The sequence below is a fragment of the Anser cygnoides genome, chromosome 6 (assembly GCF_040182565.1).
Source record: "Anser cygnoides isolate HZ-2024a breed goose chromosome 6, Taihu_goose_T2T_genome, whole genome shotgun sequence".
In the NCBI taxonomy this organism is placed as follows: Eukaryota; Metazoa; Chordata; class Aves; order Anseriformes; family Anatidae; genus Anser; species Anser cygnoides.
Genome location: NC_089878.1, coordinates 13,331,948 through 13,358,735, shown reverse-complemented (window position 1 = coordinate 13,358,735; position 26,788 = coordinate 13,331,948). Strand labels below are relative to the sequence as shown.

The 26,788-nt window shown below is 52.5% G+C and overlaps 3 protein-coding genes across 4 annotated transcripts in view; 2 read left to right on the top strand and 1 right to left on the bottom strand.

Annotated features, from left to right (window-relative positions):
- The first annotated feature begins 709 nt into the window (after positions 1 to 709).
- FTCD (formimidoyltransferase cyclodeaminase) lies at positions 710 to 7,429 on the top strand. Its single transcript, XM_048055556.2, has 14 exons — positions 710 to 919; positions 1,894 to 2,077; positions 2,410 to 2,538; positions 2,698 to 2,786; positions 3,430 to 3,609; positions 3,692 to 3,829; positions 4,160 to 4,291; positions 4,977 to 5,038; positions 5,481 to 5,610; positions 5,775 to 5,936; positions 6,174 to 6,217; positions 6,347 to 6,485; positions 6,945 to 7,040; positions 7,281 to 7,429. The coding sequence occupies exons 1-14, from the start codon at positions 866 to 868 to the stop codon at positions 7,365 to 7,367; spliced, it is 1,626 nt and encodes a 541-aa protein (XP_047911513.2). The 5' UTR covers positions 710 to 865; the 3' UTR covers positions 7,368 to 7,429.
- A 491-nt stretch (positions 7,430 to 7,920) lies between these two features.
- LOC106049607 (uncharacterized) lies at positions 7,921 to 12,556 on the top strand. The gene is made up of 5 exons (XM_066999342.1): positions 7,921 to 8,062; positions 8,374 to 8,423; positions 8,836 to 8,871; positions 9,705 to 10,072; positions 11,376 to 12,556. Exons 1-5 carry the CDS (start codon positions 7,921 to 7,923, stop codon positions 11,578 to 11,580), a joined length of 801 nt encoding a protein of 266 aa, XP_066855443.1. The 3' UTR covers positions 11,581 to 12,556.
- Positions 12,557 to 13,143: 587 nt separating this feature from the next.
- COL6A2 (collagen type VI alpha 2 chain) overlaps positions 13,144 to 26,788 on the bottom strand; it is a 29,205-nt gene continuing 15,560 nt past the window's right edge. Inside the window, exons 21-28 of one of the 2 annotated variants that reach the window (XM_048055555.2) lie at positions 26,623 to 26,685; positions 26,246 to 26,308; positions 25,946 to 25,981; positions 25,614 to 25,659; positions 25,036 to 25,188; positions 24,320 to 24,772; positions 24,004 to 24,042; positions 13,144 to 14,728 (exon numbers count right to left, since the gene is read on the bottom strand). In XM_048055555.2, the coding sequence (XP_047911512.1) occupies positions 14,121 to 14,728; positions 24,004 to 24,042; positions 24,320 to 24,772; positions 25,036 to 25,188; positions 25,614 to 25,659; positions 25,946 to 25,981; positions 26,246 to 26,308; positions 26,623 to 26,685 (1,461 nt within the window). In that variant the 3' untranslated portion in view covers positions 13,144 to 14,120. Of the gene's footprint in view, positions 14,729 to 18,882; positions 20,469 to 24,003; positions 24,043 to 24,319; positions 24,773 to 25,035; positions 25,189 to 25,613; positions 25,660 to 25,945; positions 25,982 to 26,245; positions 26,309 to 26,622; positions 26,686 to 26,788 lie in introns of those variants that run through there. The other variant, XM_013201984.3, reaches the window with a different exon arrangement.

Below are 26,788 nucleotides of genomic sequence, written 5' to 3'. Positions count from 1 at the left end.
CACTGCTGGGGTCGCCCCGTGCTGCCTTTTTCCCCTGCCACAGACCGCAGCAGGGACACCTGCATTATGTTGCCCAGGACCATGTCGCAACAGCTTTTGAGGATTTCCAAAGAGGGAGATACCACAACCCCTGAAGGCATCTGTCCCAGTGCTCCATCAGCCGCACAGCAATGATGTTCTTTCTAATATGCAGTGGGCTGAGGGAGGCTGCAGCACAGATCAGGGCTGAGGGGTGAAGAGGGGGGCTCAAAATCCAACAGGGTTTCCCTGTGCAGGTTTGAATCCTGCTCACAGTGACAGATATTACCATCAGCTTGTGGCTGGGGGTTCACACTGGTTCACCACGGGAGCAGCAGCCCCCCACCAGTGCTGGGTTCTGTTTGTCCAGTTTGTGCCTTTGTGCTCCTGTTCTCCGTGTCCCCATCCCTTCTGGTCTCAGGCCTGCAGGTGCTACTGGCCTGCTGCTGGTCTGGCTGTACCCCAGGCAGTCCTGTGGGGCAGCCACAGCAGCGAACTGGGGATGGGAGGAGCAGGGAACTTTTGCATTTCTTCACGTTGTGCCACCTTGTCATTAGTCATTAGTGGGCATTGATGAGTAATTTCTGCTGGAGGTTGCTGAGGAAGTGCTGCTCAAGCCCCACAAGGGCACTTCAGTCCAAGCCCCCCCGTGCTGTTGATCCAATACCCTTTCTGTCTGCTGGCTGCAGATCAATGCAGTTAATGAGAAACCCTGGTGCTGGGCAGAGGCAACCGGCTGGGTGCTGGGAACGCTGCTGCTTCCCAGCAGGACTGGAACAGCCAGAAAAACCCACACAACTCGAGGAGCCAAGCCTGGGGCCACGGGGTTCAGGCAGACCCAAGGACCATGGCCAAGATGGTGGAGTGCGTCCCCAACTTCTCGGAGGGGTGCAATAAGGAGGTGAGGGTCGAGGGGTGGGCAGTGGCGGGTGGTGGGCAGCTGGGTTCCCATACGTCCTGCAATGGGTTTTGCCCTGTGATTTGCAGCCTGGCTTATAGTTTTCCAGTACTCCTGTACTTCTCCAGTACTTTTCCATTATTTCTGGGCCAGCTGAAATCATACTAAATTCAGCTCAGTGAGAAAGTTCACCTTCTTCCCTGGGAGCTAGAACAGACCTGTGTGGAACAGAGATCACAAGGGACAATCTGCAGCATTTCAGAGGATTGAAAGCACCAAAAGGTGCTTACTTGGGCCTGACTAGGACCATCAGAGGGCCTGTGCAGTCAGTGTTGTGCACCTTTCTCTGATGGCTAATGCTGGAAATGCCCCCAAACAGTGCCTGCTCCCATTTTGCACCTCGTTAAGAAGTGGGGGCTTGGTGTCCTGCCTGCTGCTGCCTGCAGGTCTGGGTGGTCAGGCAGAGCCTCACTGAGAAACCTTGCTTTCAGCTGTTTTTCCAAACACGCCGGCCAGGTCAATGTTGCCTGTGCTGGGCACCTGCTTCAGGCTGCACTTTGCCCCTGCCGGGGGTGCAGGTCAGCAAACCTAAAATTGCTGGAAAACTGCTGCTTCCCCTGGGGAACAGGCTTTGTGGAGCCAAATCTGTTTTGAAGCTTGCAGGGGACAGTGTCCTCAGGAACAGCAATTTGCGATGGAGCTCTCTATCACATCAGCAGCTGGGCAGCTCTCCCAGGGTTTGGGGCTACCTGGGGGCTGTCTCAGAGTCCCAGATCCCCTGGCTGGGATCTGGATGCTCATGCCCCTAGGTCCTGTATCCTCACCTCCTTCCTCATGAGCCTGATGATAGGTGCATCCCCTGCACTGGTGGGAGCAGGGTGGAGACACCTGAGAAAAGGCATCCTCCCTCACCTTGCACAGCTGCTGGGGCTGCAGTGGGAGTCTCGCCAGCCCAGCCACCTTGTCCCCTTTGGCAGGTGATCGAGGCACTGGGGCAGGCCATCTCCCGGACACCTGGCTGCGTGCTGCTGGATGTGGACGCTGGCGCCTCCACCAACCGTACCGTCTACACCTTTGTGGGGACCCCCGAAGCTGTTGTTGAAGGGGCACTGAGCGCAGCCCGCGTGGCCGGGCAGCTCATTGACATGAGTCAGCACACGGGTGAGCAACCCTCTGCACCCAGCCTGGGCAAAGCCCTTGCCTTGGCTGGAAGTAAGAGCAGGCACCAGAGTGCTGCCAGAGGGCAAGCACAGTGTGTTTCCAGCACTGTAGGGTGGGTGCTGGTGAGACCACACAGAGCTCTTCCTCATCCTCCCGATCCAGAGAGGCTGCATCTGTCCCGTCCCTAGGCTGGAGTAGGCATTACTGCTGCAAACTCCACTTTCCTTGCCGTGACAGTGCTCAGTCTGCAGAAGCAGCAGGGAAAGGGCCCTCATCCTTCCTTGTCTGCTTGCTCTTCTGGGCTCCAGTCCTGATTTCTGCCCCGGCCCCAGGTGAACATCCTCGCATGGGGGCCCTGGACGTCTGCCCCTTTGTGCCAGTGATGAATGTCAGCATGGAGGAGTGCGTTGCTTGTGCTCACGTCTTCGGGCAGCGCTTGTCGGAAGAGCTGGGGGTGCCTGGTGAGTGAGAGCTAGGCAGCCCAGCTGGGCCCCTGTCCCCCTGCATACTCCCAGCACTTCTTGTACAAAAGCTTCACCATGGGCAGAAGGGGGCACGCCCCCCAGTAGGCAAAGACAGACCCTTTCAGACAACTTGTTCACCACCACCCTGCCTTGCAGTGTACCTGTACGGAGAGGCAGCCCGAGAGGAGAGCAGGAGAACCCTACCTGCCATCCGTGCTGGGGAGTACGAGGCACTCCCCCAGAAGGTGAGCCTGGCTTTGTGGGAAGGGAGACGGGGGCCGTGCTCCAGCCAAACCTTGGTGCCGGGGGTGGGGGGAGCCTCCTTTCTCGGGCAACTGCTTGCACCAGCTGAGGTGTGTGAGTCTAGAGCACAGGTAGCAGGGCACGGGCACCGCCTCTGCTTTGTTCACACACCTGGGTATGAGGTGCACCCCAGTGTGACAGAAAAGTCCATGGGCTAGAGAGACCCCAGTGAGACAGCTGGGGCTGAAGCATGGGAGGTGAGGGAATTCGCTTTAGGAATTCACTTTGTCCTCTCTGTGACACGAGGAGCCAGAACATGCTGGAGGACCTTAATGAAGTATCTCCTCTGGCAACAGGTGAGACAATTCTGCTTTATGCCTTTGGAAGCTTTTCTGAGAAAAGAAATAGGAGGAAGATTTGAAGTGAAACAGTTGCAAAATGAAAGATAAATGTTGCCTTTTTATATCTGGATTTTACTCCCTTCACATGAGCATTTTGGCCAGATGAGAGGGGCTGATGAACTGCTTTGGGTGCTGATGGGCACTGGGGTGCTGATGGCAGACACCAGACAGGAAGAGAGGAGCCACCTCCAGGAGGGCAGCTCATGCTGCCCACCAGCACCCATGCGCTCTCCTCCCTCCCCAGCTCACAAAACCCGAGTGGGCTCCTGATTTTGGGCCCCCAACCTTTGTCCCCCGGTGGGGGGCCACAGTGACAGGGGCCCGGACCTTCCTCATCGCGTACAACATAAACCTGCTGTGCACCAAGGAGCTGGCACACCGCATCGCCCTCAACATCCGCGAGCAGGGTCGCGGCCCCAACCAGGTACCCTTGTGCTGCCCGCTTATCCCGCTTCTCCTGGGCTGGGCTGCCACTGCTGCGCCTTGACCACAGCGGTTCTCCACAGCCTGGACGCTTGAAGAAGGTGCAGGGCATCGGCTGGTATCTGGAGGAGGAGAACATAGCCCAGGTTTCCACAAACCTGCTGGACTTTGAGACTACGCCACTCCACGCCGTCTACGAGGAGGTCTGCCGTGACGCAGAGGTGGGTAGTGCACAATGCTTGATTCAACGGGAAACCTGCAGAGCTCATCTCCCTCCAAATGCTCAGCCCCAGCCCACAGTTGGACTCTGCTTTCTCTTATACTCAGCTCATCCAAGCTGGGCAGAGACCTGAACCACATGTAAACTCCAAAATCTCAGCAACTTGTTGCTAACCTCAGCTTCTGGCTTATCTCCACAAGGCAGGAGCAACATTGAAGGCTTTCCATGAGCCCCCCAGGTCCTGGGAAGGGATAGGAACACCAGGCTGGGGTGGCAGTGGAGGCAGGAAAGGTGGCTCTGGGGGCACTCATGTTTCTGATGTCCTTTGCAGGCACTGAATCTCCCTGTGGTGGGGTCCCAGCTGGTAGGGCTTGTCCCAAAGAAGGCCATGCTAGACACAGCTGAGTTTTACATCAAGAAGGAAAAACTCTTCATCCTGGAGGAGGAACACAAGATCAAGCTGGTAAAGTGGGTCTTCCCAATCCTGAGACAAGGGTGGGATCACAAGTAAGACCCCCCAGATTCCAAAAATGCCACTGAGCAGGGACTTGGGACCAGGACAAGCCACAGGCATGTTGGATGACCTGTAACACTTGGCTTGAGGGATGGTGCCTAGAAAGCTGTGAGGGGACAGCAACTGGGACAAACTGGTTTACACTCCTGAGGATGCTGAGATGCTCAGGGGAACAGAGACCCCATCCAATGAGGACAAATTACAGGCAGCAGCTGCCCAGCCTGCCTGCACAGAGGCTGTGCGGGAAAGGACACCCCCCCACAGCTCAAGGGCACTGTCCCAGCACCAGCGTAAGCTGGAAACAAGGAGGCAGGCTCTGCTTTTCAGCTCCAGGAGGGAAGGGAGGGGGGAGGGACTTTGCCACCCTATCGGGAATGTGCTAGATAAGAGTGAGCTAATTATTTATCAGTGCAGTTTCCAGTCACCCGTGGGCGGCCGCACACCACCCCCACCTTTGGGATAGGAGGTACTGGTGACACCAGCTTCCCTCACCTCGGGTGGTTGCTCCTGCAGCCCTTTCCCAGGGCCAGACCACCCAAGGTTAATTAAAAGCAGGGTGTGAGGGTGCAGCGGGTTGTGCTGGCGGGGCGCACGGAGCCAGCTGGGGCTGACGTGGCGGTGCTGCTCCTTGCAGGTGGTCAGCCGGCTGGGCCTGGACTCCCTGTCTCCATTCAACCCCCGGGAGCGCATCATCGAGTAGGGGCCCTTCCTGCTGCTCCTCACTGTCCCCATCTCTGCCCAGGCCGGGGGATCTGCTGCCTGCCTCTTGCACTAAAATTTGGGAAAGCGAAATCCACCTGGAAATCAGGGCGTGCACTTATAAGTCCTTGTCCCCTTGCCCTGGGATATGGCTTCAGAGCCCAAGCCAGCATCTGGGCACATTTCTATTCCATCAAATGCTGTTTGCAGTGAGATGCTCCTGTCATGCAGAGCAACCCCTGGTATCACCAGGAGGCTACCTGGCTCCTTCTCTTCTTCCCCTCCTGCTGATTTTCTGGGACTCCCAGCAGAGTGCTGTCCCCCTTCCCAATCACCCGTGGGCCAAGGGGTAGATGAAAACCCAGTGGAGAGGGATGAGGAGGGATTGGGTGGTGGTGGCTGCCAGCACAGGGGTGGTCTGACCCATGGTGTGCCACAGGTACCTGGTGCAGGCAGGAGAGGAGGACAAGGGGCTGGTGGCAAAGCCGCTGGGAGCCTTCGTGCGAGCAGTTGGTGGGAGGTCGGCAGCGCCGGGAGGAGGCTCGGTGGCCGCAGCTGCAGCTGCTCTGGTACGTGCCCTGCCCACAGGGGGGTCCCTCCCCGAGGGGGTCCCTCCCTGCCCTCCTGGGCACTTCTCCAGGCACCTGGGGGGGCTCCTTGGTGAGGAGAGCTGGTGCAGCGGTAGTGGCAGGGGCTGCGCCCTGCTGGAGAACTCAGCACTGTGCCCTCACAGGGAGCAGCCCTGGGCTGCATGGTGGGGCTGATGAGCTACGGGAAGCGGCAGTTTGAGGAGCTGGATCCCATCATGAGGAATCTGATCCCTCCCTTCCACCAGGCCATGGATGAGCTAGTGGCGATGGTGGACGCCGACTCCCAGGCCTTCAGCAGCTACATGGTGAGGTCTCACCAACAGCAGCCCTGCCGTGGGCAAGAGGGGGCTTACCCTCTGGGAAGGGGCCAGCAGCACTGCGCCCTGGTGCCCTTTGGAGCAGGACTGGGGGAAGGGGCATCGCCTGGGAAGGGAGCCTGAGCAAAAGTGAGGGTGCTAATGGTTCCGCTGTGGCCCCTGGTGGAAGACACACGGGATCTCAGAGCACCCTAGTCCACCAAACATTCTTTTCCTTGCCTGCAGGAAGCTATGAAGCTGCCAAAAAACACCCCTGAAGAGAGGGAAAGGTGAGTCAGACTGGTGAGGGCTTGCAGTGGTGGTGGGAGCTTGCACACAAGCTTGCACACCAGCTTTTGCATGAGCAGGGCTAGCCTGGGTTTGTCCCAGTGCTCACCTAGGGCTATCCCCTATCCCAGGCGTGGGGCTGCAATGCAGCAGGGGCTGAAGACAGCTGTGAAAGTGCCCTGCACCCTGGCAGAGAAGGTGAACATGCTCTGGCCCCCACTGAAGGAGCTGGCACACCATTGCAACCTGGCCTGCAAATCCGACATCCAGGTACAGCCCCATGCTTAGGACCTTCTGTGGCCGCAGGGTTTGCCCACTGTCCTGGCTGAGGCTTCAGAAGCTGCCCAGCTCACTGCTTGTCCACACCAGATTTTCCACCGCAGTCTGACCTGTGCAGGGGACACATCTAGCCAGCATTGCTTCCCAAAGCGGCCACTGCTTTTTACCTATTCACTTTCTGGCAGCTTGTGAGCCTTTTCAGGAAAGCTGATCTCCACCAGCCCTTGCCTGAGTTTTCACATCTGTGGCAAGGTCGTGAAATGTTTCCCACATCAAAGCTACGTCCTGAACATGCCAGGTGGGAAGGTGCTGCTTCCCATGGCAGGCCAGGGCAGCTGTCAGGGGAGCGGAGATCCAGAGACAAACTGTAACGTGAGGGTCTGCCCTGCTGCCAGACCATGAAGTGCTGCTGGTTCAATAGGAGAGCTTTCCAGAAGCCTCTTTTCATAGGTGGGAGCCAAAATGTTGGAAGCTGCTGTGTTTGGAGCCTATTTCAATGTCATGATCAATCTCAAAGACATAACAGATGAGAAGTTCAAGCTTGCGGTAAGCACGGGCTGAAAGTGTGCACCTGCCCTGGAGGTGGGGATGAGGTTGGACAGAGTGGGAGATGTGGGCGCCAGGACCCCTTGTGGAGGGGCTGTGGAGGCTGTGGGCACAAGGACACCTCTGTGGCAGGGTAGGGACTGAGACATTGCAGAGCTTGGAGGAGATGCATGGGGTGGACGGCGGAGGCCTTGTCAGTCCTTCTGTCTGGAAATGATCCATCTTCTCCCTCCCCTGCAGATGTCGCAGAAGGTCTCCGGGCTGCTGGAGGAGGCAAAGCAAGGCTTGGCACTTGTGCTGGCGCTGCTGGAGAAGCGGGTGGCCTGAGAGGCACTCAGGGCTGGGCCGGGAGGCGCATGGGGGATACACAAATACAGCTGGGAAACACACTCATTCCTGCCTGGGCTCTTTTGGCACCCGCCCCAGGGGAGATGCTCCTCTCAGACAGGTCCCAGTGTTATGTCCCCTGCCTGTGCTGGACCTTCTTTGACCAAAGCTGGGACCCTGTGGTGCTGCAGGGGTGGCGACGCCTGTGTGCGGGTGGGCCCTCACCTGCCTGCGTGTCTCTGTGCCCAGAATAACCCTGAGACACCCTCCTGCCACGCGGCTGGGGCAGGGCTGGGCACCGGGGCTGTGTCCCTTGCAGTGCAGCGCCTTGGCGGTGCGTGACGAGCCTGCTGCATTGCTCACTTGCAGGGAGGGAGCGCTGCCAAGCACGGGGCAGCACTGGGAGGCGGCAGGGAGATGGGGGCATGGCACTGGGTGGCACCGGGGGGGCTCTGCCCCCTCTGCATAGGTCCCCGGAGAGGAAGGGCTGAGCATGGGGGTGCCCAGTCTCTGTCAGCCCCATGCATGTTTCTGTCGCTGGGTCTAGCGGCAGATGTCACTCACACTGTCACAGCACCCTGAGCTCAACCTGTTCGCGGCGGCCTGCCACCCCCAGCCTCCTTTTCCCAGCAGTGACACAGGGGGTCATCAGCAGGGCCCCGAGCCCCCTGCCCTGCAGCAGCTCCTGTGGGGACGTGAGCCACACACTGGCCCCTGGGCACATCACCTGTGCTGGGGGGCACTGCGCCAGGGTTCAAGGCAGGGACGCCTGACTCACCCCACCACCTGACGCCACCACCCTCCGTCCCGTGTTTTCTCCAGCCCCGCAGGACCTTTGTGCTGGGTGGGAGCGGCGCGCTGACGTCTCCCCGTGCCCATGGTGACTGCGGGTTTCGCTGCTCTCCAGTGTCGCCCCTGCCTGCCGCACCCTCCCCCGCTGGGCAGGGCCCCGTATTTAAGGGGTGCCCGAGGGCTGGCCCTGCTACCTCGGGAGAGCCACGTTGAGGACAGCTGTCGGGGCTGTGGTACTTACAGAGGGTCCGTTCTGCACGGCGGGTGAGCAGAGGCAGTCCCCACCGGCGGGGCTGGGATGCACTGGGGGGCACCAGAGCTGGTGCTGGGCCAGGACACGGTGTCCCCAACCCCTTATGCTCCGGCTGGGTGCATGGGCTTGGCTTGCTCCGGGACACACGGGGGGGTTTGTGTTGGGCTGGAGTTGGTACATTTTTTCTATTAATGTTGGAAATCATATGCTGGGGGTGGTGGTGGTGGCGGTGGCAGCCACCCTCAGGATCCCTGCAGAGGACAGGATGTCTGGGTCCTAAAGTGGGACAGGTGTTGTCTCTCTGCCCGGGGCACATGAGTTGCACACCAGCTGATGGCCCATGCAGGGTGACCCCAGGGGAAGCCCCGTACCGTGGCCGAGTACTGCTGGGGAGCGCTGACAGTGCCTGTCCTTCCCTTGCAGCTCGGAGCCAGTGAAGGATGTGGAACCCCAACCAAGGTGAGTGGCCATGGGGCTGGGGCTGGCTGCCCCTAGGTGCTGTACAGTCACTGGGGCTTGGGGAGGGGCTCAGTGCAGCCACCACGGGCACCCTAAAGGACTACCTGTGCATCAAAGGGGAGTGGGGCATTGTTGTGGTTTAGCCCGGCCGGCAGCTAAACACCACACAGCCGTTCGCTCACCCTCCCCCCTCCCTCTCTGGGATGGGGGAGAGAAACGGGAAAGTGAAGCCTGTGAGCTGAGATAAAGACAGTTTATTAAGACAGGAAAATAATAATAACAATAATAATAATAATAATGATAATAGTATTAATAATAATAATGTGTACGAAACAAGTGATGCACAATGCAATTGCTCACCACCCGCTGACCGATGCCCAGCCTATCCCTGAGCAGCCGGCCCCCCACCCCGGCCAGCCACCCCTATATATTGTTTAGCATGACGCCAGATGGTATGGAATACCCCTTTGGCCAGTTTGGGTCAGCTGTCCTGGGTCTGTCCCCTCCCAGCTCCTGCTGCACCCCCAGCCTGCTCGCTGGCAGGACAGAGCGAGAAGCCGAAAAGTCCTTGGCCTGGTGTAAACACTGCTCTGCAACAATTAAAACATCAGCATGTTATCAGCGCTCTTCTCATCCTAATCCAAAACATAGCACCCTACCAGCTACTAGGAGGAAAATTAACTCTGTCCTAACTGAAACCTGGACAGGCATCATTTGAGAAGAGGGGGTAGACAAGGTGGGGTCCTTAGGGTGCACAGGTACACCAGCTCCCTACGTTGCCTTTCCATGGAGGGCCTGGCTCTGCTCACTCATAGTCCCCCTCTTCCTCCTAGGACCACCACCTCCACAGGTGCAAATCTGCCCGCCTGCCCCTCCGACATACCCATACCCAGGGCCCTGCAATCCAGCTGGGCCCTGCCCTGGCTACCCGGCAGTGCCACCCAGCGCCCCTGGGGCCTGTCAACCAGGACACCCAGGTCCCTGTCAACCAGGACACCCAGGTCCCTGTGGCCCCCCACCACCTGGCCACCACCCACCAGGCCACCACCCGCCGGGCCACCACCCACCAGGCCACCACCACCATGGGCATCCCCCCCCAGGGATGCCGGGGTGCCCACCAGTCCACCCTGGCTGCCATCAGAAACACCATAAGAAGCACAAGAAGAAGCACTCCAAGTCCCACAAGCACCACGGTGGCAAGGTAAGGGTGTGGTGGCTGCAGCTGCCCCAGCTCTCTGTCGTGGTCCCCTGCACCCCTTGCATGTTCCCCTCTGCCTCACTGCAGCTGGAATGAGCTCATGGGCTGCCAATGGCTTTTTGTTTTGTTTTGATTTTGTTTTTTAATTGTAGACTCCCTTTTGTTTTATAAATAGGCAAGCATGAGTCATTTCAAATGAGTCTTTAGAAACCTTATCTGTGAAGTTCCTTGAAGCCACTCAAAACAGTGGATTGCCACAGCTCAGGGTGCACCATGCAGTGTGTTAAATCTCACATCTTCCTTCTGCTTGCCCAAACCATGTGAACCACGTCTGCTCAGTGTCCCACATCAGAGGACCAGCACAGCTCCCTTTCAAAACTCTTCCCCAACCAGAAGAGAAGGAAAAAAAAAAAAAAAAAAAAAGGAAAGAAATTCTTAGGGTAGTAAGAAGCTCTGTGTCTGTGCTGGGTGGAGATGCTGCAGTAAATGATCTCCTAGGGATGGGTGCTATCCAGACAGGCCTGAGTGAAGGGCTGCAGAACAAAACCCCAGTTCTACCATCCAAAGTAGATGCAATTCCCAAACAGTGCAAACCCTCAGCTCCTTTTGTTATTTGTTATTGTGATTTGCCTGGACATTTGCCCTTGCTGGCAGAGACCAGAACCCTTCCGGAGTTTGTTTAATTGGCCTGAACAACCTTGAGAAATAATAATAAAAAAAACAGCCCTCCCACAACATGCCCATAATTACATTTGCCAAGCACCATGGCAGAAATATAACAGTGCCTAGCTCAAAAATGTGTCACGTAACAGCACTGCAATAAACCTCATCATCATTTTATCAGTAGCCGTTTCATCTTAATGCCAAGGTAGCTTTGCAGAGGTTTGCTGTCTGAGGCCATGATGCTGCAGGTCACCACCCTCTGCATGGCAACAGCCCCTGGCATTGACGCTGGTAATTACTGGCTTTCAGCTCAGCCTGTGTGCACACCTGAGGGCACACCTTTTGGTGGCGTGCAAAGGCCCTCACCTGGGGTGAGGTGAGTCTGCAGCCACCATGGGTGTGCATTGTGGCTGCTTCCAGCTCAACCTTGACCCAGCTGGGCCCTGGGAACAGGCACCCGTCTCCTTCCCGGCAGCAGCTGTAGGTGGTGGGCACACTGCGCTGGGAGGGATTCGTGGAGCCAAAATGTCCCTGGACAAGTCCCCAGGCCTCATGCCTGCAGCCGTTAACACCTGTCAGAAGTGGTGTGGGAGAGGGTTGTTTCTGTGCTATCCTGAACTGGTTTCATCTGTTCCTTCTCCAGCACTCAAGCAGCTCGAGCAGCTCGAGCAGTTCTGATTCTGACTGAAGACAACATGTTCCACCTGCATGGTGGTGAAGCCCTGGAGGAGACAGCATATGAAGACAAATGTCCCACGGGAACCACCTGCTTGTTGTTCTGCCCCTTTCTGCCGTCTCTGCAGTCTGCATTTTGCCTGTCGAGTGATTTTTTTGCTTTTAGTTTGTAAATTGTTTGACCTGGAATCACTGTAAGAGGACAAGCAGCAGCTCTGGCCTGTCTTTAGTGAGAAGGGGCTGTCATCCCACCCTGAGAGCCATCCCCGAGACTGTGGGTAGCAGCACAAGGAATTTCACCTGCTGCTTGGCAGTCCGTGGTTGTTTATCCCTCTGACATGATGCCAGCTGCTTAAGTGGATCCCACTGCTTACAGAACTCCTTGAATTTTTGTGTGAGCTTCTCCAGCTGTAGCAGAAGGGCTAGCTGGAGAATACCATAACTTCTCCCTTGCTGAGCAGCATGGGTTGTACCACCATGCTAGTGTGTGCGTGTGCGCTGGGGAGGTCAGGTTTCACTCCTGCAGCTGCGTGTCCTTCCCAGAACGGCTCCTCTCTCACTGTGGTCCTGCTCTCCTCGTACGGGAGAAGGGAGTAGAAGGAGAGTATATGCTCTTTAAAGCGTATCTGGTCAAGGGCCCCATTCCAAGGCAACATGGGGTAATAAGAAAGAGAGGAAGTGATAGGAACCAACTCTGGTCAGTTACACTAATTTATGAGAACATATGGAAATTTAGGAACGTTTATTCCAGCAGAATAATCTGATGGAGGACTGCTAAAGTGGGAGGCAATCACAATAAGCAAACCTCCCAGTCCCACTAATTGGTGAGCTAATGAACTACGGGGGCCACTTGCAGGAAGGCCGAACCTTGCAGCTGATAAGATTGTGAACCGAGTGGCCCCAGACTGGGAGGGTGCAGAAAATGCAGAGCTCTGCTAGCCCATGGAGGTGCGCAGGGGGGCTGGGGAACAGGAGCATCAAAGAGGGGGGACGGGTAGAAAAGGGTATAAAAGGGTTGGTTGTGTGTAAAATGGGGCCAGTCAGCATGCTTGTCTGGCTAAGCCCTTTGCCTGATCACTACAGTTTGTCCTTTCTTCTTGTATCTTTTGCTCATTAAATCATTTTTCTAACTCTGTCCATGTATTTGCACTCTCTGTACTATGTTTATGTGAGCTGTGATGATTAAATGCCTGCTGCTGGTGAGACCTTTATGTGGTGAGCGAACCCCCGTGCCAGCTCCCAGAGCCAGGCTGGGAAAGGGCACCCCGGCCTGTGGTGCCATCCCCGGGCCAGAGCAGCTGGAGGAGGTGGCTGTGCTCTTGTTGCTCTTCACCTCCCTTAACACGGCTGACCAGCAGCCCTGCGCCAAGGGAACATGAACCAGGGGAGGGGTGAAGGCATTGCTGGGAGATCGGGGTCTCAATGGGCACTGTGGATGTCTGGGGTTGGGGCAGCGGAACAGGTCTGTGAGGGAACTGGAGGTGCTGGGCAGTGAGGAGGACTGGAGGGGTCCATCAGCCTCCTGTGGTCCTTCAGGACCTCAGCAGTGCCCTGTGCTGCATGGGCCCCTGGCCTTGTGCTCCAGCATTTTCAAGGAAATGAAGAAGACAAACTTATCCTGACTTACCAGCTTAACACCGAGAGGAGACTCAGCTGCTCATTAGAAACAAACAACAATAACAACAACAACAACAAAGAGACGAGATAAACTACAGAATAAAGAGGCTTTTTCAGAATAGGGTGAAAAGAGTTTATTTGTTTATTTTTGCAGGCAGTACACTTCAAATTCAAATCTGGGTATTGTTCAGGAGATACTGTTGGGAAGAAGGCACCATAGTTATTTTGAGCACTCTGGGATGACACGAAGGCAGCTCCATGTGCTGCACAGTATTTTGTGACTTGCTGGGAGGCATGCTGCCCCTCTCAGCCAGTATTTTGGGTGCTGTAACAAATGAACAGGTTCTGGTGAAAGTTGGAATGGCTGAAAGAAGTGAAGGAGAATGAAGGTCTTTAAGCTGACGTGTGAAATTTAGGATTGATAGAGCACCAAAAGGAGCACCTGCAGACAGCTGTTGAAGGCAGCAAAACCTTTAAACATCCCACTGCTGCTGGGGAAAAAGGAGCAAACAACCAAGGGCCATGCAAAAGGAAAGCAAGTCACTGACCACTTCAAGCAGCATGGGATGTGTCAGAAACTTGCTCACTCCTCTCAGGGGCAGAAATCCCAAGAGAACAAAAAGGATGATATAATTGGGAAAAGGGCTTGCTAAAGAATGGGTGATGGCACAATCATAAAGCTCCTCAAAGGACGCTCAAGGAGATTGGGAGTTTTTGGACAATAGAGATGATCATTTGTCCTACTAAACTGGAAAGGTTTCTTGCTTCTCTGATAAGCCCTCCAAGGATAACAGTTCATACACAAGGCATAGCTTGGTGTGTGTAAAGCTTTACAGACATACATCATATGGCTCTGTATCCTGCTTAGATCTTGGTTTTAATTAGCACCATAAATGTAAGATATGTGGCTTTTCATCATGAAAATCAAAAGAGAGGTCTGAATTTTGGCCAGAAAGGAGGACCCAGAGGGCAGCTGCATACACACTGTTCTAGGCCAGCTCAGAGTTGCTAGCAACCATACAGAGAGAAGAAAATAAAACAGGTAATATCTGGGGTGTGTATACTGGTGAGAAGAGGACATGTGCACTCTATTCACTTAACATATCCACCTAATGAACCTGTCAAAGAAGCTGGGTTGGGAGAGGCTGTCATAGTCCTTCTCCCGGAAGATGGCTGCCCGGTCCCCAAGGCCAAGCTTCAGCAGGACATCCATGTCTACGTCACTCCCAAGAGCCACTACCGTGGGCATGACATCTTGCTTCTTCATGGAGTTGATGGCCTCCTCGAGGTTCTTGCTTCCTGTGATGCCATCAGTGATGAAGACGAAGGAGAGCTCAGCGTTGCGCCGGGCAACTCGCTGCCCGTTTCCTGGGCTGAGCACAATGTTGTTGATGGCATGTATGATGGCTGACCCAATGTTGGAGGATGAGTCCAGATACTTGATCTGTGCCAGGGCATTGGAGATTTCCGTCAGGTTGTAGGTCAGTGGGAAGACCACGTTCTGCTCTCTCTCACTGCCGTACTGCAGCAGTGCAATCCGGGCATTCATGTTGTCATTGTTGCTCCTGGCCAGTGTGAGCTGTCGGGCAACCTCCTCCACAAAGTTGTGGGCCCTGTGGAAATTCTGCTCCCCGATTCTTTCAGAGCCATCAAGCAAGAAGACAATGTCAACGGGGCGCTGTGTACACTGGGCCACTGCAAGCTCTGCAGGAGAAAGAAAAAAACAAAAGTTGGGAGCATGAGAAAGCCTACAGAATAAGGCTGGGGCTTGCCTCATGCAGCTTGGGCTCCAGTCGCCTCTGTGCACACTTTTCCAAAGAAGGACAAGCCCCACGATGATGCCAAAGCCCATCTTTTTGGCTGGTAATGTTGGGCCTTTGCTTTTGATTCCCTCAGTTCCTGGGCATGAGGAATGAATATTAATTCTAGCACCTAGGATAGACCTTCAGAAGCATCCAAGCATTAGACAGGTTTGAGCATTTTGTGCATTTCAGTTCTAGAATTACAGCCACCTTCTTAGAAAAGTGCCCAGCTTTTATATATAAGGGGTCTATATGCAGATCAACAGCACACAGTGCTTGTCTTACATCTCAGTAATTTCTAGAGAGCTGCTTACTTTCAGAGTTAGTTTTCACACAAAGATTTCTAGGGATAAAGCTGATTTCATACCTTTCACCCAAATTAGTTTAGTCAGTAATTAGCAATTCCTGAAGAGTTTATATAAAGGTCGGGTCATATGGTTGGAAAACAGGGCTCTATCCCTGCTGGTGCACTTGCACGTTGTAAAGCAGCTTTTGTAATAAATAACAAAGACCAATATTTAAATGAAACACAGTGGAACATTGTCCTTCAGCCACTCAGAACAGCACCTGTCCACAAAGCAAGGCATGTAGGCATATGAATATATGCAGTGAGTGAACTCAGAAAAAAAAGTGGAAGAAAACTGTAATATGTGGAGTCAGGTGCTAGTTATGAACCATTCTTTTGTCACTTTGCAGTGGTTATGTGTAACGCATTTGACATTCATCTCCATGCACTGCTTCTTCGAGAAAGACCTCCACTTTTGCTTTGGTGGATTTTCTTCCATTCTGGTGTAATAATTCTTCTGAGTTCCTTCTCTACTGAAAACCCTAGTCAGGAATACAATTGTAACATCAGTACTGGTTTGTGATGTATGTGCTGTGGCTGTCCACCTCCTGAGGTATTCCTCCATGGTGGCAGCAGGGCAAAAACCATATTGCACTGTAGAGCACTTCTGTGGCGCAGACTGAGACTGACTCTCAAAAAGGTACTGGAGAAGATGTCATGTTGTTGCTGCATGACTGGCAAGGACCATGTGATTCTGGAGCAACTCCAGCCTGAACATCCATTTCTGGTATCGAGGGGCAACTTTCACGATAGGAACATCATGTTAGGTTGAATTTCCATACAGTGAACAAATCCAACTTGTCAAAGCGCTTCCTCAGTGCTGAGTGCTGTTATACCTGGGGCTGCATTCAGCACGGTGGAATGCTGAACCAAAGCGTTTTGTAACTCCTTGTATGAGGTGAACAACAAATGAATCACTGTTTAGTATGAAAGTATGATGTGTGTATGTATACACATGTTTAGTCAATACTTGGCAAACAGCAAAACTGTACTTTAAGCAAAATAGATACATGTGCTCTTGGGACTAGACAGCGTGCAATGAATTCAGCAACAGGGGACTGTGCTCCCAGCATAGCAGACACTGTGCATATTGTTTAACTCGCAGACTATTTGACACCGCTTCTTTCCATAACAAAACATCAACACCTGATACAGGTACTTGTAGTTTAATCAAACTCGCTGGACATTGCTAAAGTCCATGGTTGCTTTTGTTTCATTTTCTCTGACCTTGCAGACTTGTATTTCTTAGCCCACACTGTAAAATATACCTATAATAATGGTGTGTCTTGAATGGTGCTTGCTGTACACTGACTTACTGCAAACGACAGGCCTCTGCAATGTCAATTCTGACTGAAGGAGAAAGCAACCTTTTAGTGATTCTGTTTTTCCCCGTGAGCTTTTTTAATAGCACATTTCCAAATTCAACTGCAGTACTTCATTCCTTTAAAGCAATAAAGTTCTGTACTCACCTCTGGCCAACCTTCTTTGAGAAATGTTGTCTATAGGTACATAGGTGCTGCAGTTCCCAGCATGCAGGTGCTGCTGCCACAAGGAAATTCTGCCTTGGCAGCGCCTGCACCAGTGAACTCCAGGTGCTCCCCTGCTCTGGGCAGTCACAAAAGGGAAAGGTGGAAAGGCATGCCCCCTTCAACCACAGTCTGAAATCTGGGCAGGGGTCTGAAAAGCTGGTGGAAGTGAGTAGGTGGAAGGAAGGGCTGCATATTGAGTCAGAGAAGTGCTACCAGTCCGTCTCCCCTGGTGTTTGTCTACACAGTCATGTTGTGATTACAAGGACAAACTGCCCCCCCACACTCCAAAATGACCTAAGGTAATCGTTAGTAGCTCCTAGTTAAGCAGACATAGGAGTCCCTCTGTGGAGCTTCGGTGAGGCCAACAGAATCACAGCACCACCTGGTTCCAGCCCCCTGCCGTGGGCAGGGACACCTCCCACTAGATGAGGCTGCCCACAGCCCCCTAACACGCGGCTGGCTCTCCAGGCAGCCCTCTGCCAGCGTCTACTGCAGGAGTGTTCCCCAGAAAAACTCCCCATGCTCCTCACAGCTGGAAAGGGCCGCCTTTGGACTGTGTGATCACATGCCTTCACATATGAGTTATCCCAGGAGGATGTAACATAGATGAGCAGGGCAGTACAGTGACAGCAAAACCTTGGGTTTGTCCTGTTCAGTACCACGCTTTGGTTCCCATGTCTGGGCAGCACGGACCAGAGTTCCCTTTCCTGCAGCAAGGAACAAGATTCTTGCCCTTAACTGTATATGGTCCTGTGAGATAAGCTCTTGGAAGCACCACCGCAGATTAGCCCAACTAAAATCTTCATATTGTGCTTTCAATTGGAGCACTGGTCCTTCTAATGCATCTCACAGCAAGGCACGGATGCCTGCAGCTCACCGTACCGTATACCGAGTGCGAGGAAACAGCTGAGGCTGCCTAACAGAAGTGGCACAAAAAGCAGAACTGCAGAAATAATGTCAATTTTCCTGACATCAGTAATTACGTGCATGTGCAAAGTAACCGCACCTGTTCACATAATGTACCTGCTTCACCTAAGATCTGGGGAGCTTTTACTTCCTCTAGCACTTCACAGTGTTCACAGCTGAAGTGGGAGGCAGTGAGGAGGCAAATGGTCTCCCAGCCTCTCCCAGGGCTTCCCCCTTTCACAGTCCCTCTATGTCCCCAGAGAGGTGGGGATTGGCCTTCCCCTGAGCTCTCCCCAGTCTCTGACCTGTCCCCTCTGTGCGACAGCTTTGCCCCTCACTGAAGGAAGTGCGGCTGCGATGACATCTAACTGGTTTTGTCAGAGGATTAGCCAGGATTATGTTAGCAAACCACCACTGCACCCACATGCCTCTGTCTCAAAACACTGCTGAGGCAAAGACATTCTCTCAGATTTTTTGTCCTGCTTTGCTAGGAAATATTTCCGAGGAAATGAAACAACCACTGTGGTGAGGTCTAAATCTGCTTTTCTGAAATCTTGCTGAATCCCAGTCTTGCTCCGCAAGATGTCCCAGCCTTGAGATGTTCTTTTCAAATCAGTGTTTCCTTGGGGTTTTCCCTCTAGCATCATGGCTGGAGCAGTTTAATTAACTACCCTGAATTCAGTCATTCAGACTCAGCAGGCTGTCACATCCTAATTTTAGGGTAAAAATCAAACCAGTAGGGAGTGTGGCTTTGCACAGACTATCTGGAATACGTGGATTACGACCACAAATTAGCATATGGACTCAAGCACAGGTGGATACTAGACTTTCACCTAAAACTCCTAGCACGCCATTTAAAGCTCTCTGAATCCTTTTCCCTCTATTATACCCCAGCAGTGGAGAACTCTGAACTCCCTGGCATTGCACAGACTGGGAGCAAGAAGTGCTGAAATGCTGGAAGCTTTTTTTTTTTTCTTTCTTTCTTTTTGGTGCAGCGTGCCAGGCTTGTTCACGTGCTGAACAACATAAACAGCTCTCCTGTGTGTCTGTCACTGGAAAACTTCTAACGTGCATTGGCAAGCCCCAGATGTTGAAATGGAGCTGAAATAAAACACTGTAAAATGTTCAAAGTGGGCAAGTTCCTTGTTCCAGTGCTTGTTTCTGAGCTTGGCTACAGTACGGCAACTGGCTCCCCTTTACACACCTTGCAACAGAGTTCATTATAGCCCAACCACATTTTTAAAGACTGTACATCTCCATTCTGCCCATTAAATATGAAGTTTGCTCAGTATACTTTATTGCAATAATACCATGTCAGTTAGAGAGACTGCAAGATCCACTTGCTGGCAGTAAACACTTCTGTGCTTGCATGGGCGTGCAAAATGCTCTGTTTTCTCCTTACAGGTTTAGAGGTCAGTAAATATTCTAGAGACACAAATGGCAGTCATCTACCTGACTTTTTGTGAAAACCAGTGGTAGCCGAGCTCATGGAAATATCACTCCTCATCTAAGTGAATCTATCCCCAGCACTAGTGGTGGGTCTGTACTCTCTCTGAACCAAACTAGCACTGGGTATGGATTTCATGGACTACATCAAGTTTAAATACTTGCTTTTAAATAGCTTATGTAATGTATCACAGAGGTTTGTGCAGTCATGGATTTTTGCTTAGGACTTCCTGGTCCTATATAATCTCTGTCTCCTAGATATGAATACGTACACATAGCTAATTAAGACAAAGGAAACACAAGTGTACAAGCAGAGTAAAAGGCACACACAGCTTATACAGCTTCTGACAGAAGCACTCCTCAGGTTTTGCTTCTTGATGCAAAGCCAGGGATGCTCCCCTTTTGTACTCCTTGCTCTTTCCCTTCAGTAACCCTAACTGCCTACTGAGTGCTTGTACAGGAACACTGACTGCAGCGAGAAGAGATGTGCTTTGCTTTGCCAGTCTTGCCACACAAGTGGTTTGCAGGACCTGAAGAGAGCCCTCACAGTAAGCCAGCAAGAGGACACAGAAGATGCTTCAGAAGCAGTCAGCAAAGACAAATGTAGGAAAGAGTAGGAAAAGTGCATCACTGGGTTCACAGCCAACAAGGGGCTGGCTCTGGCTGACAGCCGCATGTGCCATAGTCCCTGTGGTGGAGCCTCCCACCCACGTGAAGCTGAGGACTGGGATGCACCAGGCTGCCAGAGCACAGCAGGAGCAGGAAGATAAAGGACAGCAGCATGGCTGGCTCAGAGACCAAGGCAGTGCTGCCATCCTGCCAGGGCCTGGCAGCTCCCCTGCAGAAAAGCAGCAGGCAAAGCAAGAGCATCTCTGGAGAAAGCTGCCATGCTCGCCACCCAGCCAAGCCGGAGAGGTCTGCCCCTTTTGTCACATCCCTGGCTGAGCCCAGCCAAGCTGTTTCACTGCCTGTGTTTCTCCTAAACTAAAAGCTTCTGCCAATGTACCTGGCCCCTCTGCCAAACAGGCACTCAAGAAAAGACGATTGCAGCGCCAAACAATTCTCCATCCCCGCTCAACCTCTGCTTCCACCCACTTCATGTGATCTAGAACAGAGATATCAGCAAAGCCCTAGCACGGTTTCTGGGTCCCCCACAATCTCGCTGTGCACCATTTTGAAGGTGTCAATGAACAAGTCCATCCACTCTTGCCGCTCATTTCCAGTGGCAAACTTGGCTTTTTCGGCGGTAAAGGCCAAAGTGGCCACCAGCTGGGTGTACATTCTGGGGTCCTGGGTTTCCCGCGTGGCGTTTAGGAACTGGGCGATCGAATGTATGGTGCTGGGGAAATTTATGTTGACTCCCTCTTCCATGGGGCGGAAAATAAGTGGGTTTACGTTCCCAGGGTTCCTGTCATCTGCAAGTGAGCGTCAAAAGAATATTTTCAGGGCTTTCTAGTAACGGCCGCGTCTCTGAATGCTACCTGGCTTCCTATGCACACTGCACCACAGGAGAACAGAACTAATGAGGGACAGAGAAGTAAAAATCAGAGCCAGATTTTAAACCTCAAGCTCTAAGCATCAGCAGCGGTGCTGGAATATAGGTCCCAGAGGAGGACGTGACTCCCTCACTGAAACCAAACCCTTCCTGCAGATCTCACAGGAAGGGCTGGAGCCAAAGATCACTGGTGAAGAAGGGAAGGCTGTCAGTGCACTGCAAAACAGCCCTTACAGGGACCTGGGATAGAGCATCGATAGGAAAGGATCTACCCCAGAGAGGCCAGACAAGGGCAGTACAGACCCTAATGCACCTGTGCTTCCACAGGCTGGGGACAAACTAGGTATTTGTATAGACAGGTGTTCTGCCTGGGGCATCTGACTTGGGGAATCAGGAATTACTAAATCCTGAAGAGCACAGGAAGCACAGAATAAGTAAGAAAAGACGATCAGTTGCCTATTTCTGAGAAGTGAACTCACTATGCTTATGACCAAATGATTTTATCTTACAAGTGCGATAGAATGAACAGCATTTGACAATTCGGTGGCAGGGCAACTAACTTTCTGCCACATTTATGATCAAGGAACCATGGGATTCGTACTGACTTAAAGTGCACATCAATGAAGAGGGCTCAGAAAATGACATGAAAACGTAACCACCCAATTCCTACCTACTAGTCCAGCATATTCACAATGGACAAAACACTAATTACAAAGAAGGCCACAAAGTCCAACTTCTTTCTGCACGTGGGATTCATTGATACCAGCCACCAAGTGTCTTTGAACTCTGTCACATGCAAATTGTATGCATGCCAGGGAGCCAGAAAGACTTCCAAGAGAGAGCATTATGTGAACTTGCTTGGCACTCAGCCCACCACGCTTTGGCTGGAGTTACTGTCTTGTGGTGTATAGTGCTCCCGTGTGGTTTCCAAGCTCTTCAGGACCCCGAGAACCTCAGTCTCCACCTGGCTGTGCTCAACTTAAATTTGAATAAAATCCCAAAGCTCAAAGCCCTTTTGCATGGGTTAGAAAGAGCCTCACAGAGCATCATGCGGTTTCCATCAAAGCAAGTAGTCAGTTCATATTTGCTCAGCATAAATGCTAAACCCTAACCAAACCCAAATCAAGAAACACTCCAGCACCCAGTAAGCACCACAGTAGTTGATGGAAGGTTAAAGGAAGACAAGGGTCTGCCTTGAAAACAGGGAATTTCCTTAGCCAAAGCACTGAGAGGCAGCATGCCTTCATCTGCAGATGAGAACCCAGACTGATGACATGCCCAGCTCTGCAAGGCAGCGGAGAAGAAGCTGGGTGCATGTAATAGCTCATCCTTGCCATATCCTGCTGACAAAACACAGGCTGGAGCTCGGGTACATGGCAGGAGCAATTGATTTGCTCTTTGAAGTGCCAGGACTGCAATTCTGACAACCCAAGGCCTAAAGCCCAAGACCAGGGCTGAGCATAGCTCCCCAACCCCCTGCAACCTGAACCTGTCTGATGCATCTGCAGCTGGACACATCCACCAGATATGCATGAAGCTCACACACGTATCCTGCAAAAGGCACCATCTCAACTCCAAACGTTTGCATTTAAATTGGCACCAACTGTTGAAAATGTTCTCAGGAAACAAGAGGAAGCTCAACACTGAGCCAGAGAACCCCCAGGCTCTGTTGCACTCCTTATGTCACAACTCATCCAACACCTTTCCTTACCAGTATGCAAATGAGATCATCGCAAACCCTTCATCTAGAAGGGCTCATGACAATGATGCATTATTATTATTATGACCATCCAGTGCAGCAGCTGGATGGCACTTTGCCCAAAGGCCCCTGAATCTCTGTGTATCACTTACAACTTGGCCTACCAGGCCTAGCACAGATCCTTGCACATCAGAGTAACTTCTGCTTTGCGGAGAAGGGTGTGGTGGCACTTTCAGAGGAGGTCCACACCTACCCAGGCATATCATTCCACCTCCCATGTCCTCTGGGGCCCAGGTGTAAGTGCCTGCACTTGTCCTGGCCTGCCTGTGGCATGGCTTGAAGCATTACCCCGGAAGGGAACACCTTCAGGTGCCTCCTTGAGCCCCAGCTGCCGTTTCTGTTCTGGTCCTCAGTGGTAGCAGGTACAGCGAAGTGTTCTCACTTTGCATCAGGAACAGAGATACCCAAGCACACTACAAACAAAGGACAGCCAAATTTGCTTTGCTTTGGAGGGTTTTGATGGCCAAAGCCTAGGAGAACATGAACTCAACTGCTCAGGTCAGTCTCTCCTATAGTTTTCCTCAGAAATAGGCAGGCTACAAAGACCAAAACCTTCAAAAACACCTGAGCAGTCACCAGTGTGGCATGGAGAAGTCACCTTCATTGCACAGATCCACAGGACAAAGCTCCTCAGAAGACACTGTAGAGGAGTGTGTGTGGATGGCTCAGCACCATGGTTTAGCACTGCTTTCTCTGCATAGCCAGGTGCAAATATTGAGAATATTAGCATAGCAGTCCGAGATTTTAGACAGGAATAATACAGCTTTTCTGTCTTCAGATTTCTGATCATTCTGGGACCATTTTCCCTTTGCTTTGTATGCAAATGAAGGGACTTCTTTGAAAATTAAAGTTGAAATTCTGTATAATACTGAGTTGAAGTGTGGGCTTTCAGAAAAACATGCTCATGGCAAGAGTAGAGTTTAAAAAATTGCAAGAACTGGCAAAACTTTGTCCCCTTTAAGCTTTGTGTATATCAGCAAAGAGTGCATCTGTTGTATTTAAACAGGTGTGGAGACTCAGGCAGTATCTCTAGGAGTCGCAGATCTGCCCTTTAATAAGCAAAATGTGATCAAGTAAAACCACCTGCAGCAAGCAGCAGCCATCTCTTATACCAGAGGATCAATCCTTACAGCCTTTTTCCTTTGATCCAACACCCTGAGTTAATTGTTAATTAAAACACAGCCAGTGTTAGAGAAGCCAAAGCTTTCAGTCCACTATAGCGTTGTTTTCCAAACTCTCCCTACCCTCTGTTCTGCCCTCATCATTCACAAGGAGCATCCTGCCCAGTGCTGCAAGTTGTACTCTGGATTTCAAAGGTTGCATGGATGGCAGAGTTTAGAAAGGGGTAGTACGTAATAGAGACATGGAGCAAGTGAGAAATTCTTTGGTCAGCTTGGAGGTCAAAACCTGGTGGGTCCCACAAATTTGGACAGGGAGAAATATCAGAGCTGAGCAATGCTCACACACTAACACAATGCACTAGTACCTACCTGTGAAGAGAACTCAGAGGGACAGGGAAGAGCAGGGGATGAAAACCCAGAGCCTCTCCTGATGTGAAATACGCTATTTCCCAAACTCCCTGATGTGCACAGGTAATGAACAGCCTTGCACATCCCCTCCCACTCTTGAGTCTTGTTCACTCTCCCCTGGACCTACAACTATGTGCAGATGGCACAAAGCTATCTGTAATGTTTACCTGTCTGACAGGGCAGCTCAGGGCAGACGATCTGGGGATCTGGAAGGAAAAGAAACAAGGAAAACTGAATGATGTACAACCATCCCCCTTCACTGCTTGCACAATCAGAGTGGCAGGTTTCTCATAAGGGGAAAGGACAACAGCCCAAAAGGCCGACTCTTATCTGAGGAAGGACTGTTTATTCAGGGCTACATAAAGGTCAGTCCACCCACCATGAATGACTCAACTTGTGAGTTGGGACCTGCTGGGACACAGTGTCTGCAAACCCCACTGCCAGAAAACTCCACTTCCCATAAGTGCTAGGACAGGTACTGACCTGGGCAAAGCATGTCCTCCATCTTGTCAATGAATTCCTCTGCCACCAGGTCTGAGAAGAGCCTCATCTTCTGGACTCGCTGGGGTTCATTGCAGGCAATGGAGACCAGGGTCTCGCTCTGTTCTGGCTGATCAAATATGTCTCCAATGCCAATGGTATTGACGAGCACATCCCTGCCACAAAGAGCTCCTAGGTTCTTGTCATCATCACGAGGGTCATAGCGCCCATCTGTGATCACCACAGCAAACACTTGGGCTTTCTCTCGACGGCTTTCTTTGATGAGCTTGTTGTAGGCAAACTGCAGGGCAGAAGGTGTCCAGGTGCCTCCAGCAATCCACTCCAGACGCTTCACTGCTTCCTTGAAGCTTGACAGTGAATTGATGCGCTCATCATCAAGCTTGATGGCTTCAAAGGTCCCCTCGTGACTGTACTGCACCACTCCAACACGGGCTCCTGCCAATGAAGCCTCAACATTACTTGGCTTTGAAATGAAAAGTGGAGAAAGTCAGCAAACTTTCATATTAGCAAATAATTGCTCAATTGGCCTACAAAGCTGAAAAGAGAAGAACAGAAACCGTTGTGAAAATGCTGAGCATATGGATGCAGACTAGGGCAGCTACAGACAAATACGGAAATATGGAAGCTGGAGTGATCCAAGACCCTGTTCCCGGTGCCCCCTTCTGCCACTCCCCACCACACACACACGCACTCCAGACCTGTCTCCGACTTAGGGTCCTTGGCAAGGGAGCCCAACCGGCTGACCACGTTGACAACAAAATTTTTCTCCAGGGTGAAGTTGGTGTAACCAATACTCTCTGAGCTGTCTATGACGAACATGATATCCAGGGCACCGCAGCGCTTCTCACAGTCTAGGAAGAGGGAGAGAAGGAGGAAATCACAAAGGTCAGCAATGGTGCAAATGAGCCGCTATGGCAGAAGAGACCATCTGTGGGAAGATGGAGACATTTAATATCAAACCAGCCATCCACAGGGTCTGTGGTGCTGCCTGCAGCTGACAGCATAGGGATTTTACATGCATCTTTCTGTCAAGACATAGCAAAAGAAACCTTTTTAACCTAACTGTGTAATACACTATCCTGTCATCTACACTGTGAAACTTTATACCTGCACTGGCAGAGAGAAATTTTGGGGACATAAGTCCAGCTTCCCCTGCGTGCCTCTGAGGGCAAAAAGGCAGAGTGTTTCTAGCTGGCCCCTTTCACCATCTATCGAGTTGTTGTCCCCCTGCCCAACAACGGCTCTCAGCTCTGAAGAAAGGGAATAGTCCACTCACCACAGCACCCGCATGTCTCTCGCACATAGGTCATCACGTCGCAGTCCTGCCAGTAAAGGGGTGCAGGGTGAGTGCCTCGCTCCCTCCCAAAGGGAAAGGTTCCCCGTTCCCTTCCCACCTGGCCACCCGCTCCCCTCTCTCCTTGGCTCCCGTGGGAAGCCACAGGCCACCCTGTCTCTGCTCGTGGCAAGGTGGCTTCAGGCCTGCCCTGTGGCTCCCGCACCAAGCAGCAGCAGGACTTGGTGCCCTGCTTCGTTCTCAGGCTGCACGTGGCAAAACTGAGGCTGCCTAGGGTGGAAGAGCACCCAGGGGTGCAGAGATGCCCTACTTACAGTCAGGCCAGGATCTCCTGGTGGGCCGGGGGTCCCCTGTAGGAAGAGCACAAGGATTTCAGGCACAGTTTTTGGGAACTAGACATCAGCACCATCAAAAACTTGGCTTTATGCAGAGGTCAGCCATAGGAAGGGTAGGAAAGCCTCTTTTGGAGCCAGAAGACATCCCCTCCAGCAAGTCCTGCTGCGGGGAGATCTGCTGGGGCCCTCTGGGCTTTAGAGCTGTATGGGAGTGAGAGGGGAGGGGAAGGGAGGAGGGTGCTGGAGCAGATGCTCAGGCATGACGGCACGGTACTCTACCTCTGGGCCTGCCTCACCGGTTGGTCCTCGAGATCCAGGCTCACCTGCTGGGCCAGGATCACCCTGGGAGAGAAACAGAGAAGGGTTGAGTGTTTTCCTGGCAAGGCTGGTGATCGGGGCTCCTCCTGAGCCACTCATCAGGGCACAACCCTGCCAGCTATGGTCACCAGCCTGCCACTGCTGAGCTTGGAGACATGGGAACATCTCCAGCATGTGGCTACATTAGTCAAGCAGGACAGAGCAAAGTGTGCATGCTGGCAGCACACAGCACTGGCATAGGACATGGCTCCTTGCCACGCGTCTCAGGCAGCCATTGACCTCACACACCCAGGGCATGCATGAGCAGGTGTGCACTGGTGACACAGAGGTCTGCTTACCGGTTCCCCCTTCTCTCCTTTTGTCCCCTGAGCTCCTTTTGGTCCAAGCTCACCCCTTCCTCCCTGTTTGGAGAAGGGAAAAACAGATCCATCAGAGCGCATATGGATGCACTCAGACGGAACAACTGCTGTGAAGCCATCATAAACACAGGCCTGCCTGGCCCAG